Source organism: Sapajus apella, unplaced genomic scaffold (assembly GCF_009761245.1).
Source record: "Sapajus apella isolate SASKATOON/1434 unplaced genomic scaffold, GSC_monkey_1.0 scaffold20, whole genome shotgun sequence".
Classification (NCBI taxonomy): Eukaryota; Metazoa; Chordata; class Mammalia; order Primates; family Cebidae; genus Sapajus; species Sapajus apella.
In genome coordinates, this window is record NW_022436960.1 from 28,137,727 (window position 1) to 28,157,051 (window position 19,325).

Here is a 19,325-nt window from a genome sequence, read left to right on the forward strand (position 1 = left end):
CACTTTCCAGGATAGACTATATAATAGACATTGGAACAAACCTTAATAAGTTTGAAAGGATAGAAATAATACAAAGTATGTTATTTGACTACAGTGGAATGAAATTGAAAATTAATAGTAAGAAAAATTAAACTCACAAATAAGTGAAAATTAAACAATATACTCCTAAATAACCAACGAATCAAAGAAGAAATAAAGAAGAACCAGAAATCAAGAGGAACCAGAAATCAAGAGGAACCAGGAAATACTCTGAGATGAATGAAAACAACACAACACACCAAAGCTTACAGGATACAACTAAAGCAGTGCTTAAAAGGAAATTGATAGCTATAAATGTCTATAGTAGTAAAGAAGATAGGTCTCAAATCAATAACTTAACCTTCCACTTTAAGACACTGGAAAAAGAGCAAACTAAATAAACAGAGGAAGGAAACAATGAAGATTAAAGAAGAAGTTAATAAAATAGAAAAGAGAAAAACAAAAGAGTATAAATAAATAAAACCCAACAGTGGCAGTGGTTCTTTAAAAAAGATCAACAAATTATTATTATTATTATTTTGTGATGGAGTCTCACTCTGTTGCCCAGGCTGGAATGCAGTGGTGCAATCTTGGCTCATCACAACCACTGTCTCCGGGGTTTGAGCAATTCTTGTGCCTTAGCCTCCCAAGCAGCTGGGATTACGGGCACCCGCCACCACATCTGGCTAAATTTTGTATTTTTAGTAGAGACAGGGTTTCATCATGTGGCCAGGCTGGTCTTGAACTCCTGGACTCAAGTGATCCTCCCACCTCAGCCTCCTGAGTAGCTGGGACTACAGGCACATGCCACCATGCCTGACAAGAAGGAATAATTTCTAACTTACTTTATGAAGCCAGTATTACACCAAACCAAATACAGCACAAGAAAACAACACTATTTTCTATGAATATGGATGCAAAAATCCTCCAAAATATTAGCAAGCTGAATCCAGCAACATATAAAAATCATTACACACCATGACCAAGTGGAATTTATCCTAGGAATGCAAGTTAACATATGAAATCAACTAATGTAACACATCATATCAACAGACTAAAAACCAAAATCACATGATCACCCTAATTGTCACAGAAAAAGCATTCAACAAATCCAACATCCTCCCATGATAAAAACATTCAACAAACTAGGAATAGAACTTTCTTAACCTAATAAAGTGCATCTACAAAAAATTCACAGCTAACATCATTCTTAATGGTGAAAGATTGTATGTTTTCTCTCTAAGATCAGAAACAAGACAAGAATGTCCACTCTTGCCACATCTATTCAACACTGCACTGGGGGTTCTAGCCAGGGCAATTAGGCAAGAAATAAAAGGCATCCAATTCAGAAAGAAAGAAGTAAAACTTTATTTGCAGATGACATAATCTTATACAAAGAAAACCTTAAGAATCCACTAAAAATCTACTAAAACTAATAAATGAATTCAGTGGTATTACATAAGATGAATAAACAAAATTAAGCCATATTTCCATAGTTTGCAATGAATAATCCAAAAATAAAATTAAGCCAACTACATCAATAATAACTTTACTACCAGGTACTACGTTCACTATTTGGGTGACAGTCTCATTAGAAGCCCAAACTCCAGCATTACATAAAATACCTGTGTAGTTAACCTGCACATGTATCCTGAATCCATAATCTAAAAAAATTTCCAGTATCAGTTAATTCAAATGGAGTCAATCTAATTATTCTGCAATATAAGACAAATTTAAAAGAATTAAATTTGAGTAAGATTCCACATCCAACTGACTTGGTATAACAGCTGCCCTCTTTTGGACCTCTGCACACATTTGGAGGTCACTAGGAAATTAAGCCTAAATCAAGCCTCCTAATTTTCCCTTTCTATTCCACATACCACCATAAAACCAAATCCACTTTCCTCTCTTCAACGTGCAATTAATTGAGGCCTCATGAATGTTTTAAAATTCAACATCTTTTTTGCCAAGCAGTTTAGTGCTAAATTCTTAAAGATTCTATAGTGTAGGCCATTTATGAGATTTTATGGTGATTTAGGTATGGCAAAATGCCTTGAATTTGATATTATTACTATGTTGCCGAAATGTAAAGAAATTCTGTTCAGAGCCTGGCGCGGTGGCTCAAGCCTGTAATCCCAGCACTTTGGGAGGCCGAGGCGGGTGGATCACGAGGTCAAGAGATCGAGACCATCCTGGTCAACACGGTGAAACCCCGTCTCTACTAAAAATACAAAACATTAGCTGGGCATGGTGGCGCGCGCCTGTAATCCCAGCTACTCAGGAAGCTGAGGCAGGAGAATTGCCTGAACCCAGGAGGCGGAGGTTGCGGTGAGCCGAGATCGCGCCATTGCACTCCAGCCTGGGTAACGAGCGAAACTCCGTCCCAAAAAAAAAAAAAAAAAAAAAAAAGAAATTCTGTTCAGGATATTAAAAAGATCTCTTCTGGTTTGCGTGGAAATGAATCAGCTTCACAGGACTCACTCTCTCAGGTCTGCTCTCCCGGCCTGGTGGTTTCAAAATATCATCCACATTCTTTGATTCCGGCTTCTTCTCGACCCGTGGAGCTGGAGGCGGCTGGTGGCTCAGTGAAGGAGCTGGCAGGGGCATTCGCTCTTCGGGATAAGTCCTTCGTTCTCCTAGGATTCCAGCAGTTGAATAAAATTACTATTTGTAAAGTAATTATTTTGAAATTCAACTCTCCCCACACATCCTAAGGTAATATAATTCAAACCAAGTCTAATGATTTTGGGGCCACTTTTTAATTAGAGAAAATTTAAGGCAATGTAAAATCTATTGAAGTCAAGAAAATGAGATGATTTCAGGCAAATAGACTGTTCTGCAAAACACTGAATTTATCCCTGTTTGTACGAAATGTAAAAAGTTAAGCAACAAAACATGAAAGAATAACAAATGTTTTGCTGGACAGTCCTCAGTTCTGTAACTTCTGCTTACCATTTTAAGAATAAAAGTTATGGCCGGGCGCGGTGGCTCACGCCTGTAATCCCAGCACTTTGGGAGGCCGAGGCGGGTGGATCACGATTTTTTGAGATCGAGACCATCCTGGTCAACATGGTGAAACCCCGTCTCTACTAAAAATACAAAAAATTAGCTGGGCATGGTGGCGCGTGCCTGTAATCCCAGCTACTCAGGAGGCTGAGGCAGGAGAATTGCCTGAACCCAGGAGGCGGAGGTTGCGGTGAGCCGAGATCACGCCATTGCACTCCAGCCTGGGTAACAAGAGCGAAACTCCGTCTCAAAAAAAAAAAAAAAAAAAGAATAAAAGTTATACCATCTTAGGAGAGTGTATTCCTATAAATAGGTATGAGTTTCTAGTTTAAGTGTAAATTATAACAGTGAAAAACTAAAAGCAATGCCTAAATTACCTAATAATAAGGGTCTTGGTCTTATATTTTATCCACTCAATAGAATGTCAAAGAGCCATTAAAATTTCATCATTTTACATATGAAAAATGTGTATGGTACAATATTAATCAGAACAATCATGATAAAGAAATTGTTATTACTACTTCATATTTATACTTTGATTACAACTTCATAAATACGTCTGTAAAAAGGGAATGAGAGGAAATCTACAAAATTATAATAGCTATAGTATGGTGGGTAGTGAGACTATCAGTAATTTTGTTTCTACTTTGTTTCAAAAGTAAACGTTTTATTTCATTAATTACATTGCTATTTTTTATGATAATGCCGCCAGCTCTAAGAAATCTGTGAATACATTTTACTCTAAAAGTTTAAATCCATAGCTACAATGGAAAGCATCTCCCATACTTTACATTCTTAATATCCTTGCAGTAAATAAGGCATCACTCTACCTCCAAACATGGATGGCCCTTCATAGACTGGTCGGTCAGACTTCCGGTCATAGGATGGCCTATCAAAACCCCCTCTTCTGGATGAGGAATGGTCTTTTTTGTCTCGATATGACTGAGCTCTAGAAGGTATAATAGGAAGTGCTTCAGCAAATAAAAAGTATTCAGAGGTCTCCGCTTTATAACGCAACAGCATTCTCTGCCCAATTTTCTCTATAGGCAGGTACTCCACACCATATTTACTTTTTTTTTTTTAGATGGGGGTCTCACTTTGTCAACCAGGCTGGAGTGCAGTGGCCTGATCTTGGCTCACTGCAGCCTTGATCTCCAGAGTTCAAGTGATCCTCCTATCTTAGCCTCCTAAGTAGTTGGGACTACAGGCATACACAACTTTGCCTGGCCAACTTTTGCTATTTTTTTGTAGAGCCGGGGTTTCGCCGTGTGAGTCACGCTTGTCTCAAACTCCTGAGCTCAGGATCTCCGCTTGCCTTGACCTCCCAAAGTGCTAGGATTACAGGCATGAGCCACTGCACCAGGCCAATTATTTACATTTTGACTTTGCTTTTCCATTTAGATCTACTTTATATACGTATCTAAAATGTTCATGTGAAAGCTGGGCATGGTGGCTCACTCCTGTAATCCCAGCACTTTGGAAGGCCGAGGCAGGTGGATCACTTGAGCTCAGGAGTTTGAGACCAGTCTGGGCAACATGGTAAAATTACATCTTCACCAAAAATACAAAAAAAAACAAAAAAAAAATTGGCCAGGCATGGTGGCACATGCCTATGGCCCCAGCTACTCAGGAGACTGAGGTGGGTGGATCACTTAAGCCTAAGAGGTGGAGGCTGCAGTGAGCTGAGACTGTGCCACTGCATTCCAGCCTGGATGACAGACTGAGACCACATCTCAATAAAATACAGTAATTAATAAATAAATATTTAAAAGTTCGTGGGCTTTCTCCCTTCCCCTTCTCCTTGCCTGGCTGTCAGAATACCCTTAGGTATAATCATAATAAATAAAAAGCTAATGGATTGCAAAAATAAACTGCTTGCCTACTGAGTAATGACTGCACCTTTATTGATAATACCACTTCTATTCCTTTCCGGCTATCTCCATCGCCCATTTAATGCTCCGGAATTCAAGCTACCAAGTCAAAGACCTACTTTCCTAAAAACTGATCCAGAATTATTCTTCCCCCTCCAAATTACAAATATACATGCATGACAAGAATATGTTACTTAATTTCTCTTAAACTTTTACTGAATTCAAGTATATAATAATTTGTACACCTAGCAAAGACTGTTTTATAGCATACCTATCGTCTCGGGGTCGGCGTTCTCTGTCAAATCGATCCCGGTCATAGTCAATAACACCACGATCCCGGTCTCGATCTCTATGTGTCTCACGATCTCTTTTAAAATCTCGATGATCTGCTATGACATTACTTTGGCGATCAAAATAAGGCTCACGGTCTCTTTCTCTATCATAACGATCACGTTGGCCTGCATGCTCTACAAAAACAATTAATACAAAATAACTATATCCCTTTTATAGAAATAAAAGGAGAAAAGTATAAATCTAACCTCGGAGCTGGTATAAATTTCTGCCCTAAATTCAATTTAAGAATCTTTCAGCTGACTAAAAGGAAAATCATGATAATTAGGCCCTAAAATGTTTAAAAATACTGACCTCTCTGGGAATCCTACCTGTCTCAAAAGTTGATCTTTCAGGTAGTGGATCTGGGCGTAGAGTTATTCTTTCTCCATAAGGTATCTGTTCAACTTTATTAGTGGATATATCTGGTAAACAAAATCAGAGAAAAAGCACTCTAAGAGTGAAGCTTGAGAAAGCTAAAGCTGAAGCTAACAATTCCTGTAGGATCCCAAGTACAAGTTCACCATCATTACTCACCTCGGCCATGGCCATAATCAACAGTCTGTTGCACTGGTGGTGGCTTAGACATTGGTGGCATACCCATAGGTACTGCACCAGGAGGGGGAATGGAAGAGTGAACAGGTGGGGGTGGTAATACTGGAGCAGATGGAATCGCTGCAGTTTCTGACTTAAATTCTGAGTTCAGTCCTTGTTCATCATTTGTATCCCAGAGCCCATAGAAAGAATCTTCATCCCATCGTTCCTGTTCTACAGCTGATGTTTGCGGCTTTATCACTGGAGGAGGGGGAGGAGGTAGAGGTGGAGGAGGTGGAGGTGGTGGTATTGGGACAGGCGGCCTGGTTACAGGAACAGATGATCTTGCTGGTGGAACAGAAGGTCTTACAATTGAACCTGGTGGTTTACCCATAGGAGGGGGTGGTCTATAGGACCCTGGAGGCTAGAGAACAGAGTCAAGAGCTTAGCGGGCATGCGTACCACTATGTTTTTACAGATCAGTGGAAATTAAAATCTGGTTCTCAATTTATAAGAAAAAAGTTAACACCTTGGACTCACTCAAAATTTCGTGCTTTAAAACATACCATCAAAATGAGGACAAGCCACAGAAAGGGAGAAAATATACACAAATCTTATATTTGATAAAGAACTTGAATTCAGAATATACAAAACACTTAAACTTAATAAGGCAAATCGTAAAAAAAAATATGGCCAAAGCTGAGAATAGATATTTTTCCAAAGGAAACATATGAACGCCCAATAAGCACATGAAAAGATACTCAACACCATTAGTCATTAGGGAAATGCAAATTAACATCCCAATGAGATACCATTTTCATACCCACTGGAATGGTTATAATGAATAAGACAGACAAAAACAAATGATGGCAAGAATATAGAAAAGAAAAACTCTTTTAGACTGTTAGTAGGAATAAATGGTGCCACTATAGAAAATGGTTTGCTAAGCCGGGCGTGGTGGCATGCGCCTGCAGTCCCAGCTACTTGGGAGGCTGAGGCAGGAGAATCACTTGAACTCAGGAGGCAGAGGTTGTAGTGAGCCGAGGATGAGCCACTGCACTCCAGCCTGGGCGACAGAAACAGACTCTGCCTCAAAGGGAAAAAAAAAAAAAAGAAAAGAAAATGGTTTGCCAATTTCTCTCAAAAAGTCAAATATACTTTTTTTTTTTTTTTGAGATGGAATCTTGCTCTTGTTGCCCAGGCTGGAGTGCAATGGTTCAATCTTGGCTCACTGCAACCTCTGCCTCCCGGGTTCAAGCACTGCTCTTGCCTCAGCCTCTGAGTAGCTGGGATTACAGGCATGCGCCACCACTACCAGCTAATTTTTTATATTTTTAGTAGAGTCAGGGTTTCCCTTGGCCAAGCTGGTCTCCAACTCCTGACCTCAGGTGATCCACCCACCTCAGCCTCCCAAAGTGCTGGCATTACAGGCTTGAGCCAAAACTCCCAGCTAAACATACATTTATCATATGGCTCGGCAATTTCATTTTTAGGTATCTATCCAAGAAAAGCAAAAACATATCTATCCAAAAACTTGCACACAAATATTCATAGCCATACTATTCAACAACCCTCATGTCCATCAACTGGTGAATGGTTAAACAAAATGTGGTATATTCATATAAAAAGTTATAAATAGAAATTTTAAAAGCAGTAAAAAGAAATGAAGTACTGAGTCATGTTATAACATGGATAAACTTGAAAAGATTATGCTAAGTGAAAGAAGATAGACACAAAAGACTACATATTATATAATTCACTTATATAAATGCCCAGAAAGGCAAATCTATATAGACAGAGTGGATCAGTGGTTGCCTGGGTCTAGGGTAGGAATGAGGATTAACTAACTATAAACTGGTGCAGTGATCTTACAGGGGTGATGAAAATGTTTTAAAATCTCCATACTCTAAATTAGGATGGTGGCCACTTAAGATTCAAACGTCCCCGACCAACACCAAATCTACTGAACTTCTGTAGGTGGGGTCCCACCAGTAATTTAAAATTAAAAAAAAAAAAAAAAATACCCTCCATAAATAATTCTGATTTTCACCCCTTGATTAAGAACTATCTTCCCACTCTCTCAGTGTGCAGGAAGGAGAAAACTGAATAAATAAGAACTATCTTCCTACCCTAGAAACCTATCTCCTCCATAAAAACAGTAAATTTCCAGTGACAGAAATCCTAGAGAGCCTCCACACTTCTGTTCCTTTCAGTTACCTGGTTGACAATAATAGTCCAGGGAAAGCTGGGACCAACACAAAACTTGAGTAATACGAAACAAAATAAACTAAATGAACATCTAGTAATCTCTCTGAGGAGTGCCACTGTTGGGTGCCCTGATTACATTTGTTTTCCCAAAGCATCACCAGGTGCCATCAGAAATGTCTATTAAGGAGATGGTAGCACTTCTTAGCAGATAGGTCCTATCTACCCAATACTGAAACCCAGCTGCCACGTAAATTTTATTTTTATTCTTTCTTTGGTGAAGACAGGGTCTTGCTATGTTGCCCAGGCTGGTCTTGAACTCCAGGCCTCAAGCAATCTTCTCGCCTCAGCCTCCCAAAGTGCTGGGATTACAGGTGTGAGCCACTATGCCTAGTTTCTATTTTAATCTTCATAAGCGTGAATTCAAACACTTATTTCCCATGTCTTAGTTCACTGCGTCTGGTTGGTTTGGTTTCTTCTTTCGTTTTTTTGTTTTGGTTTGGTTTTTTACTTCTCTGTGATTCTAGGATTTTTTTTCTTTATTTACAGCTATTTTAGACCCTGGAGAGCCCACAATATGCATTTTTTATATATTTGCCCATACATAGGCAGTACTTTAAAAATAAACTTTGTGAAAAATAAAATGGAGTTGACTAATATGGAAGGAACATAATTTGACTGGAGGTCACTACTGGCTATAGTTAAAGACAAATGGCTATTACCTAAAGATAAAGTTTTAATTAAAGTATGGTATGGTAAACTTTGTTAAGAAAATGCCAGTATAGGATGAGGCTATTCTGTCTGTCTAGACATATCCATTGAGACAAGTTTTAAATATCTTAAGATCTCTTAAAAATACACTTATAAATAAACCAAAAAGTGCTTTCTTCATTCTATACAGTGAGAGCAAGATAAATTTTTTTTTTAAATTGTTTATATGCGAAAGGGTCAATATCTATATTTAGGATAATATGAGTTTTTTTTAAAAAACAAAAAACCTCAAACAGATAAATGGGTGAAGGACACAAACAGAATTTCTGTAAGAAGAAAGTATAGTTAACAAATATGAGAAAATATTCATGTCACTAGTAATAAAAAATGCTGTATTAAAATTACTAAATATACCAAAAATATTAAGTAACTAATGCTTACAAGGCTATATAGAGATGTAACACAACTATTTTCTTTCTTTTTATTTATTTATTTTTGAGACAGAGTCTCGCTTTGCTACCCAGGCTGAAGTGAAGTAGCATGATCTGCAACCTCTGCCTCTCAGGATCAAACAATTCTCCTGCTTCAGACTCCCTAGCAGCTGGGATTACAGACGCGCAGCACCATGCCCAGCTAATTTTTGTATTTCTAGTAGAGATGGGGTTTCACCATGTTGACCAGGCTGCTCTCAAACTCCTGACATCTCAGGTGATCCACCTGAGATGAAGTCTTGATCTGTCACCCAGACTGGAGTGCAGTGGCACAATCTTGGCTCACTGCAAATTCCACCTCCCAAGTTCAAGCATCTCCTGCCTCAGCCTCTGGAGTAACTAGGATTATAGGCGCGTGCCACCAAGCCCAGCTAATGTTTGCATTTTTATAGACACCTGGTTTCACCATGTTAGCTAGACTGGTCTCGAACTCCTGACCTCATGTGATTTGCCTGCCTCCGCCTCCCAAAGTGCTGGGATTGCAAGCGTGAGCAATAGTTGTATAATAGTTGTATAACTATTATACAACTATTATAGAGAGCTGTTTGGCTATGTCACAGGAATCATTTTTTAAAAGTATGCTTATTCTGGGCCAGGTGTGGTGGCTCATGCCTGCAACCCTAGCACTTTGGGAGGCTGAGGCAGGGTGGATCACCTGAGGTCAGGAGTTCAAGACCAGCCTGGCCAACACGGTGAAACCCTGTCTCTACTACAAATACAAAAAAATTAGCCAAGTGTGGTGGTGGGCACCTATAATCGCAGCTACTTGGCAGGCTGAGGCAGGAGAATTGCTTGAATTGGGGAAGTGGAGATTGCAGTGAGCTGAGATTGCACCACTGCACTCCAGCCTGGGCGAGAGACTATACTTTGTCTCAAAAAAATTTTTAAAGGTATGCTTATTCTTTGAAGTAGTCCACTTTGGGACTTTAAAATCACTGCTGGCTGGGTGCAGGCACTCTCAACGCTTTGGGAGGCCAAGGCACAAGGATCACTTAAGCCTAGGAGTTCGAGACTAGCCTGGGCAACAATTCGAGATCCCGCCCCTACCAACAAAATTTTTTTAGTTAGCCAGGCATGGTGGTGTGCGCCTGTAGTCCCAGTTACTGAGGAGGCTGAGGAGGGAGAATCACTTGAGCCCAGGAGTTTGAGGCTACAGTGAGCTATGATTGCACCACTGTATTCTAGCCACCAAGGCAACAGAGCAAAACAAAAAAGACAAAACAAAAACAACAACATAAAACTTTAAAAAAAAACCAATTGACTCATAAAAAGCTATCAGCCGAATGCAGTAGCTCAAACCTGTAATCCCAGCATTTTGGGAATCTGAGCCAGGTGGATCACCTGCAGTCAGGAGCTCAAGACCAGCCTGTCCAATGTGGTAAAACCTCGTCTCTACTAAAAATACAAAAAATTTAGCCAGGCATGGTGGGTGGCAGACATCTGTAATCCCAGCCACTCAGGAAGCTGAAGTAGGAGAATGGCTTGAACCTGGGAGGTAGAGGTTTCAGTGGCCAGAAATTGTGCCACTGTACTCCAGCCTGGGCAACAGAGTGAGATTCCATCTCAAAAAAAAAAAAAAAAAAAAAAAAAAAAGAGTTATCTAAAAGAAGACATTCATTAGAGTAATATTAAGAATCACAGTGAAAGATTATAAATCAATTTCAACAGAAATGGAATTAATTAAAAATTATCATGAATCAAAAAATAATACAGCATATAACAATATGGAAAGATGATTATGAATTGTTAAGCAAACAAAGCAGAAATGTGAATCCATGATCAGGAGCTTTTATTATTTACTAAGACAAGCAAAGATAAAAGATAATTCTTGGATAGGCGCAGTGATTTATGCCTGCAATCCCAGCACTTTGGGAGGCCCAGGTGGGTGGATCACGAGGTCAGGATTTCAAGACCAGCCTGGCCAACATGGTGAAATCCCATCTCTACTAAAAATACAAAAATTAGCCAGGTGTGGTGGTGGGCACCTGCAATCCCAGCTACTCAGGAGGCTGACGCAGGGAACTGCTCGAATCTGGGAAGTGGAGGCTGCAGTGAGCCGAGATGGTGCCACTGTACTTCAGCCTGGGCGAGAGAGAGACTCCATCTCAAAAAACTCCACCTTTTTTTTGAGACGGAGTTTCACTCTTGTTTCCCAGGCTGGAGTGCAATGGCGCAATCTTGGCTCAACGCAATCTCTGCCTTCCAGATTCAAGCGATTCTCCTGCCTCATCCTCCCTAGTAGCTGGGATTACAGGCATGTGCCACCACGATCGGCTAATATTGTATGTTTAGTAGAGATGGGGTTTCTCCATGTTGGTCAAGCTGCTCTCCAACTCCTGACCTCAAGTGATCCGCCTGCCTCAGCCTTCCACAGTGCTAGGATAACAGGCGTGAGCCACCGTGTCCGGCCTATCATTCTTATATTAGGGACTCAATTTAGAAGGAAAGACAGACAAGAAAACAGACGATCAAAATGCAACATGATAAAGATGACAACAGAGACCAGTACAAGATGTTACAGAGTATGTATGGGGGTAACTGCCTTACATAGGTGGATGAGAAGATAGCAGAGCCGCGTTCTAAAAGATAAGCATCAGCCAATTGCAGGAGGGGATGGGATGGCAAAGAAAAGAAACTCTTGGCTTAGAGAATAACATGCATATACAAAGGAATGAAGAAGTAAAAGAATCTAGCACATTCACAGAATTGTTAAGTAGCTCCATGAGGAGGGAAAATGAAGCATCAGAGAGTGGCGTAGCAAGCAATGGTCAGCAGAGGTCAGGCCAGTTCAGGAAGAACTTGAAAGGCCATGAAAGAGATTCTAGATTTCATCCTGAAGGCATGGGAGAACACTGAAGTGTTTTAAAGCCAGGTAGCCACATGGTGAGGTTAATTTTAAAATGTCCATTGACCACAAATCGCATCAATGCTGCCTGAAGTGGAGTGTAGGGGTAGTCCCAACTACAAAAAGGCATGAGAACTTTTAAGGGTGATGAGAATGTATCTTTTGGTATACATCTGTCAAAACTTGAAATATAGGCTTAAAATGGGTGCAGTTATACTTCGGAATTTTATTCAAAAGAGATAAAATCAATCAGTAGTATGACTGGTTATGGCAGGGTATGGCAGGGGCAAGACGGATTTTCAGATTTCAAGTTAGGGTGATAGGTGATGGTGAGGAGAATGAACATTTAATGGGGTATGATAATGAGCCCCAATTTGAACATGCTGCATTTGACAGGAGTCACATCCACAGACAGAAACTCTGCGGACAGGCAAATGCATACAAAGGTCAGGAGATCTGATCTGGAAAGTCAACAACACCATGGTGGGTCACTGATGTTAACAATTATGTCTTAGTGTTTGACATTAGACCAGAATGGAAGGGAACGCTGAGAAATAAAGAAAGTTAATTTGAGGAAATGGTTCAGTAGAGCTTTTTTCTTCATTATGCTGTCATAAAACCATTTGAATGATAACATTTAAAACATCTGAAAAGCCCATTACTGGCTTAAATGTAAAGTAACAAAACAAAAACAAAAGGAGTCCTGGCATGCTATTGGATAAAAAAGGAGAACTTACTCAAGTCTTTAACATAAACACCCCTTTTCATACTGCCTGAACAGTTCTGAAGTATGTACTAGGGTATGACATTTCCCCATCTGAAGGACTAGTAGCCTAAAAAGATAGGAAGCACCATGAGGCCCACGTCTAGCCCTGCCTAGATGGAAAACAGGGCTTTTTTTTTTTTTTTCGTAGAGACCTGGGTCTCACTGTCTTGTGCAGGCTGGCGTCAAACTTCTGGGCTCAAGCAATCCTCTTGTCTTAGACTCCCAAACTGCTGGAATGACAGGCATGAGCCACTGTGGCCAGTCAACAGGACTATTTTACTTAAAAAATTATTAGAAAAATTCTACCATTTTGTGGACAGAAACTATGTAGTTCAGGAGTAGCTGGTGTACTTATCCAAATCCTGGGGAAAAGGGGGATCTCTGCCACACTTTTGAACTGCTTTTAAGATGTTCAAAGGTCAATCACTATAAACTTTTACTTTACCAAAAATCTAAATTTTAGAGAGGAAATTTGTAGTTATTTAATTTTTAAAAAATTAAACAACATAAAAACATACAAAGTAGAAACCATTTCATTTTCTGAGCACACATTCTCCCATACCGGATACATTCCAGGTCTTGAAGATGTATTCTGCAGTCTTGATTCCTGAGGTGGTAGATGGTCAGCCATCTGTGGCTCAGACCCGAAGTCTTTCATCTTCTGAAGCTGTTCTTTCTGTTCCCTGCAAACAAATAAAATTGCCATGGTACATAAAGCATGTTTATGCCATTCCTAAGTGGCTACAGCTAGTATTGAATTAAAAAGAAGAGGCCTAAAAAACCTTGCCCTAAAATTCTCTGCAGTGGCCATACAATGGGCACCTCTGGGATTACTCTCTTTTGCTTTTATGTAGCTAACTCATCAGTCATCTAAGACATAAAAATAATTATATATTATTAAAGATATTCAAGGATAGATTCTACAACCTGTCTCAGTAGTTTTCTACTATCTCATCCAGCTGTTATGTTTTTCTTTAATCCAACCAAAAGCTCCCTCGCTATTTCTTTAAACTTTTTTTTTTTTTTGTAGACAAAGTCTCACTCTGTTGCCCAGGCTGGAGTACAAGTGGTACAATGTCAGCTCACTACAAGCTCTGGTTCCTGGGTTCAAGTGATTCTTCTGCCTCAGCCTCCGGAGTAACTGGAACAACAGATGCAGGCTGCCGCACCTGGCTAATTTTTTATATTTCTTTAGTAGAGGCAGGGTTTCACCACATTGGCCAGGCTGGTCTTGAACTCCTGACCTAGTGATCTGCCCGCCTCAGCCTCCCAAAGCGCTGGGATTACAAGGCGTGAGTCACCGTGCCCAGACTACTTTTTTCAACTCTTTACACCGGAGGTTGCAAAATGGTGGCTCATGCACCAAATATGGCCTAAGAAGGTTTTTAAAATGTGGCTTTAGGCTGGGTGCAGTGGCTCATGCCTGTAATCCCAAAACTTTGGGAGGCTGAGGCGGGTGGATCACAGGTCAAGAGATCAAGCCCATCCTGGCCAAGATGGTGAAACCCTGTCTCTACCAAAGATACAAATATTAGCTGGGCATGGTGGCATGTGCCTGTGATGCCAGCTACTCAGGAGGCTGAGGCAGGAGAATCACTTGAACTCGGGAGGCAGAGATTGCAGTGAGCAGAGATCATGCCACTGCATTCCAGCCTGGCAAACAGAGCGAGACTCCAACTCAAAAAAAAATGTGGCTTTCACATCAGTTTTTAAAATTTGAATTAGCTATTTACAAAGCAAAATATTTCACATATAAATTCAAACCTTAAAGAGATTTGGTAACACCAGGTCTACATTCCCACATGCCAACAATCAGCCGAGTGCGGCAAGGCTGTCCATGTTAGATGAAACAACCTGTCACAATCTTCACCATACTCTACAAAGTTCCACTTGGCCCACTTTCACTCATTTTTGTTATCTGATTCTTGGGGACATTTTAATTTATGGCCCCTGCTGTAGATGGTGAAAACAATTGTCAGTCTATATCTTTAAAAACAACACTTCATCTTCCTGAAGATAATTATGTAGTCCTTTGGTTTTTCTTTAAATTTCTGATTAAATTCCTTTCACTTTTCTTCACAATGTCCACCTTAAACATGGGTAAAATCCACTACAACGTCTTAAGACCTCTTACAATTTTCTCCTTACAGTAAAGTAAGTGACCCAAATGAACCCAAAAGGTCAAGTATGTAAGGCTACTTTCTGCTCAGGTAAATCACATCCCTTATGATACTCCTTATGACTTTACACTGACATAACATAATCTACTTGTATTCAACTATGATCACATTATCTATCACTCCATATATATTATTTAATTATGTTCATGTTGCCCAGAAAGCTTTAAAAAAGGATGAAGCAGCAGCAGCACCTTTTACCCAGCATTGCCATGCAAAGCAATAATGAATTAAAAAGAAATTTCGAAAGGAAAAAGAAACCTTGGCAGCTTAACACCACCAACCAGCTTGGTATTCTCCATTAACAACACAGATTTTAGAGTTGGACAGATTGAGTTTAAATGCTGGGTTTGACACTTGCTAGCCAAGAGAACTTAACCTCTCTGAGCCTTAGTGCCACTTGTGAAGTGGGGATAATACTACCTTATCTTTGCAGGCCTTTGAGATAGAAGAATTTGAGATAGACAGACTGGCATAATATACACTCAATTATTAGCAAGTGCCCAGTTACATGGTAGGTGTTAAATTAAAGGTATCTACAACTTAAAAGTGAATAGTGTAGTAGCTATATACTCTATAGCATGCTTTCTACATTTTCCTCATGAATAACCTGGAAAAAAATAAACCTCTTAGCTATAGACCACAGAAACCTGCCATATCTGGTCTTTTGTCATTACTGTTTCTTCACCATATTTTTCTTTCCTAGTTCTAAAGTTATAATTTATTGTTAAGATCTACAAATATAAACCAGAATTTAAAAATGGAAGAAATATATTGGAATCTATTAAAACCTAATCATTAGTTGATTTTTTCTAAAAAAAATTTGCTTTAAAAAAGCTTACAACCTGCCACTGACTTCTAAATTCCTATCCCAAGATATAGCTGGTTTAAAGATTAAATGAGTTATAATACACAACACACTTAGTACAGTTCCTGGCCCAGAGTAAGCATGCAATAAATGTTAGCTTTTGTTATTACTGTTACTGTAACGGGAAAATTATGTAGATACCTATACATAGTTGATTGTAAGTCAAAATATCCTATTTTCCATTTCACAAAGAAAGTATTTGGTTACATAGAAACAAGTACCATCCTCAAGGAGAAATACCTGCTTTTAGTTATAATGAAAGACAAAACACCCCAAAAAGAAAGTATCAGTAGTTAGACAAATCTGAGGATGCTCCAAAGCAAACCATTCTTAGCTTCAACAAAGAAAAATACAAAAAATACAGCACTTTCCAAAATTATATCAATGATTAGTGAATATAAAGTTTATCAGATCTAATACCAACGAACAAACTGCTAGCTGGAAAAAATGAAGGTTACATATGAGCCCTGTGAAATCCAGAGCTCTGAAAAGTTGAAGTTTGACACCTACAACATGCACAGGCATGGCATGCCAGCAACACATCTACAAAGGCCAAGACAGTAATTAATTTTCACATTTTAGGGCATACGTTTATAATTAACAGAGTTCTTAAATACTCATCCTAACCCTAAAAACAGCACTGAATGACCAGAAATATAAATTAAAAGTATGTGTTAAGAACTTGAAGTAAATGATTACATTCAAATATATCATATCATATCAGCAGTCTGAATGTGGTTTTTACTAAAAGAAATGATCTGAAAGAGTCAACTTACCGAAGCATTTTCAGTTCTTGTGCAGCTTTCAAAATGATTTCGTGCTGCCTCTGACTGAGAACCATTACCCCTCCAAGGCCTTGGTCAGAGTCTAAGCTTGCATCGGACCCCATCATTTCTGAGGAATGATGTGAGGAGGGCATATGTTCCGCCATGGGGGAATGTCTATCCACATCAGATGGGTACCATCTGTCTGACAACCGTTCTCTTTCCCAGTCCATTCTGTCAGGAACATAATCTCGCTTTTCCCGCCATGTATCTCCTCTTTCTGGATACTCTCGAATCCTCAACTCACCCCTATCACGGAAATCTCGATCATACCCATGGTCTCGATTTCTTTCTTCTCTCCATCTATCATCCCGATATCTATCCAAAGGTGGAAGAGGTGGGAGGGGCGGTAAAGGTGGAAGAGATGGAATATCCCGTTCACGAAACTGTGATTCTTGTTCATCCAGTGGTCTCCCATAATCTCTGTCCCACTCATTATCCAAATTTCTATCATACATATCCATGGGTCTTCCAATCCGATCCACATCCCTGTCCATGTCCCTGTCCATTTCCCTATTGTAGTCCTCATCCATATCCTGGTCTCTCTCCCAGTCATCCCACCAAGGGCCTCGCCTATCTCCATCATGAGACCGAGATGGTGGTGCTGAGAACCTGTCCTCTCTGTTATAGAGCTCTAGTGTATCATCTTGATAGTCATGTTCACATTCTCTCCAGTATCTCTCCCTATCCCAGTCATCAAGCCTTTCTCGTTCCATTGGAGCACTTCTACCATCTAATGGGAACTCTTCATGCCCTCTCTCTTCTCCATGGTTCCATGGAGCTCTAGGAGGCTCATCTCGGTGATATGGATACATTTTTTCCCCACCATCTCCTGGGTCTGGTCTGAATGGACCTCTATCACGACCAAAATCTGATCTTCCCAGTCCCCTTTCTCGACTACCAGGCCCTCGAGGTGGTCCTCTCTCCCTGCTCCCAGCTCTTCGGGGTGGTACTCTCTCCCTACTCCCAGCCCTTCGAAGAGGTCCTCTCTCCTGACTACCAGCCCTCCGAGGTGGTCCCCTTTCTCGGCTGCCAGCTCCACCCCTGTCCTGGCTGCCTTGCAGACCACCTGGCACTTTCTCCCGACTGCTTCCAGGTCTCACCAGCCCTCTGTCCCGGCTACCTTCTCCTCTATTCATCTTCTCTCTACTGTCTTCTCTCCTACCCATCATTTTATCCCGAAAGTCTTCTTGCTTGACCAATCCTGGGCCTCGACTGATTGCCTGACCACGACCTCTGTTTACTAGTCCTTTATCCCGTGTGTCTTCCATTCTGCTTTGCCCGGGACCTCTGTAAGATGAGCTGCTGCCTCTATTGCCTTCTAATCTATTATCTCTATTATCTGGCCGAGGCAGGCCTTTATCTTGGTTGTTTTCTGAATGGGGTAGACCAATACCCATAGGTTTAAAATCATTATCTGCTGTTAATGATGATGATGTTGCTACTGCTGCTCCTCCCTCCATCCCCCCTGTTTTTGAAGGAAAAGTAGATTGAGCAGGTACAGGCTTATTTGCAAGGGGTACAGGCTGAGTAACAGCTTGGGCTTTGTCGATTTGAATCTCCATACTTTGAGCATTCTGGTCCCAATCAGAAGGCTCTATGGGCCCTTCCGAGACTTCGCTTTTAGGTGGCTCTTGTTGAGAGTCGCTTAGATTCTCATTTGACTGAGCCGCCTTGGCATCCTTTACATCTGCAGCAATGGAAAATGCAGCTGATTGCATTTTAAAATTCTTCTGCTGGTTACTACTGGTGTCTGCTAATGGTTCTTTGTTTCCTGAAAGAGGTTCTGCTTGTGACTTAGGTTGCTGCTGATGCTGCTGTCCAAAAGCTGGTTTGGGGCCTTTCCACTGTGGTCCACTCTGCCGAGGACTTAGGGATGTACTGGGGGTAATATAAAATTGAGATGCTGGCCCCCGGGGAATCATTCCCCATTTGCTTTTAGTGCCCTCTGCTGGGTGACCTTCATATCTGGGTCTTGGCCCATCGGGGCGATTTCCTTCAAAACGAGGCCCTTTGGGTCTCGGTCCTTCACACCTTGACCCTAAATCCTCAAATCTTCGAGGACCATCAAATCTACAAGTAAAACAAAAGATATTACTCAAGACAGTAAAGCAGAAAAAAAAAAATTCTCCATGTAAGAATATTTAAGGCACTCTTGCCTTAGAATTTGTTTACAACAATGACTCTTCTCAGTCATTAAATAAATCCTGAGTCACCAATATCTTAGAACCAGTATGTTAAGGTAGCAGTGCTCAGGAGGTCTTAGGACAAGCTTTGGAAATCATGTCAGTATTATCTAATTCACTTCAACACATCTCCTGCAGCAAGTCACTATTATACTGAATTGTTAAAAAGCAATTAAGCCGGGCGCAGTGGCTCACACCTGTAATCCCAGCACTTTGGGAGGCAAAGACAGGTGGATCACTTGAGGTCAGGAGTGCAAGACCAGCCTGGCCAACATGGTGAAATCCTGTCTTTACTAAAAAAAAAAATACAAAAATTAGCCAGCGATGGTGGCAGGTGACTGTAATCCCAGTTACTTGAGAGGCTGAGGCAGGAGAATCACTTGAACCCAAGAAGTAGAGGTTGCAGTGAGCTGAGATCACACTGTTGCACTCCAGCCTGGGTGATAAGAGTGAGACTCTGTCTCCAAAAAAAAAAAAAAAAAAAAAAAAAAAA

The 19,325-nt window shown here is 40.4% G+C and overlaps 1 protein-coding gene across 3 annotated transcripts in view; it reads right to left on the reverse strand.

Annotated features, from left to right (window-relative positions):
* YLPM1 (YLP motif containing 1) overlaps positions 1-19,325 on the reverse strand; it is a 73,141-nt gene that overhangs the window by 22,012 nt on the left and 31,804 nt on the right. For all 3 annotated transcript variants that reach the window (XR_004271784.1, XM_032287856.1, XM_032287857.1), the window contains exons 5-11: positions 16,599-18,719; positions 13,340-13,460; positions 5,763-6,183; positions 5,558-5,650; positions 5,167-5,362; positions 3,855-3,973; positions 2,500-2,654 (exon numbers count right to left, since the gene is read on the reverse strand). Coding sequence is in view for 2 of the 3 variants with exons in the window: in XM_032287856.1 (XP_032143747.1) it covers positions 2,500-2,654; positions 3,855-3,973; positions 5,167-5,362; positions 5,558-5,650; positions 5,763-6,183; positions 13,340-13,460; positions 16,599-18,719 (3,226 nt within the window). In the remaining variant the exon portion in view is untranslated. The remainder of the gene's footprint in view (positions 1-2,499; positions 2,655-3,854; positions 3,974-5,166; positions 5,363-5,557; positions 5,651-5,762; positions 6,184-13,339; positions 13,461-16,598; positions 18,720-19,325) is intronic.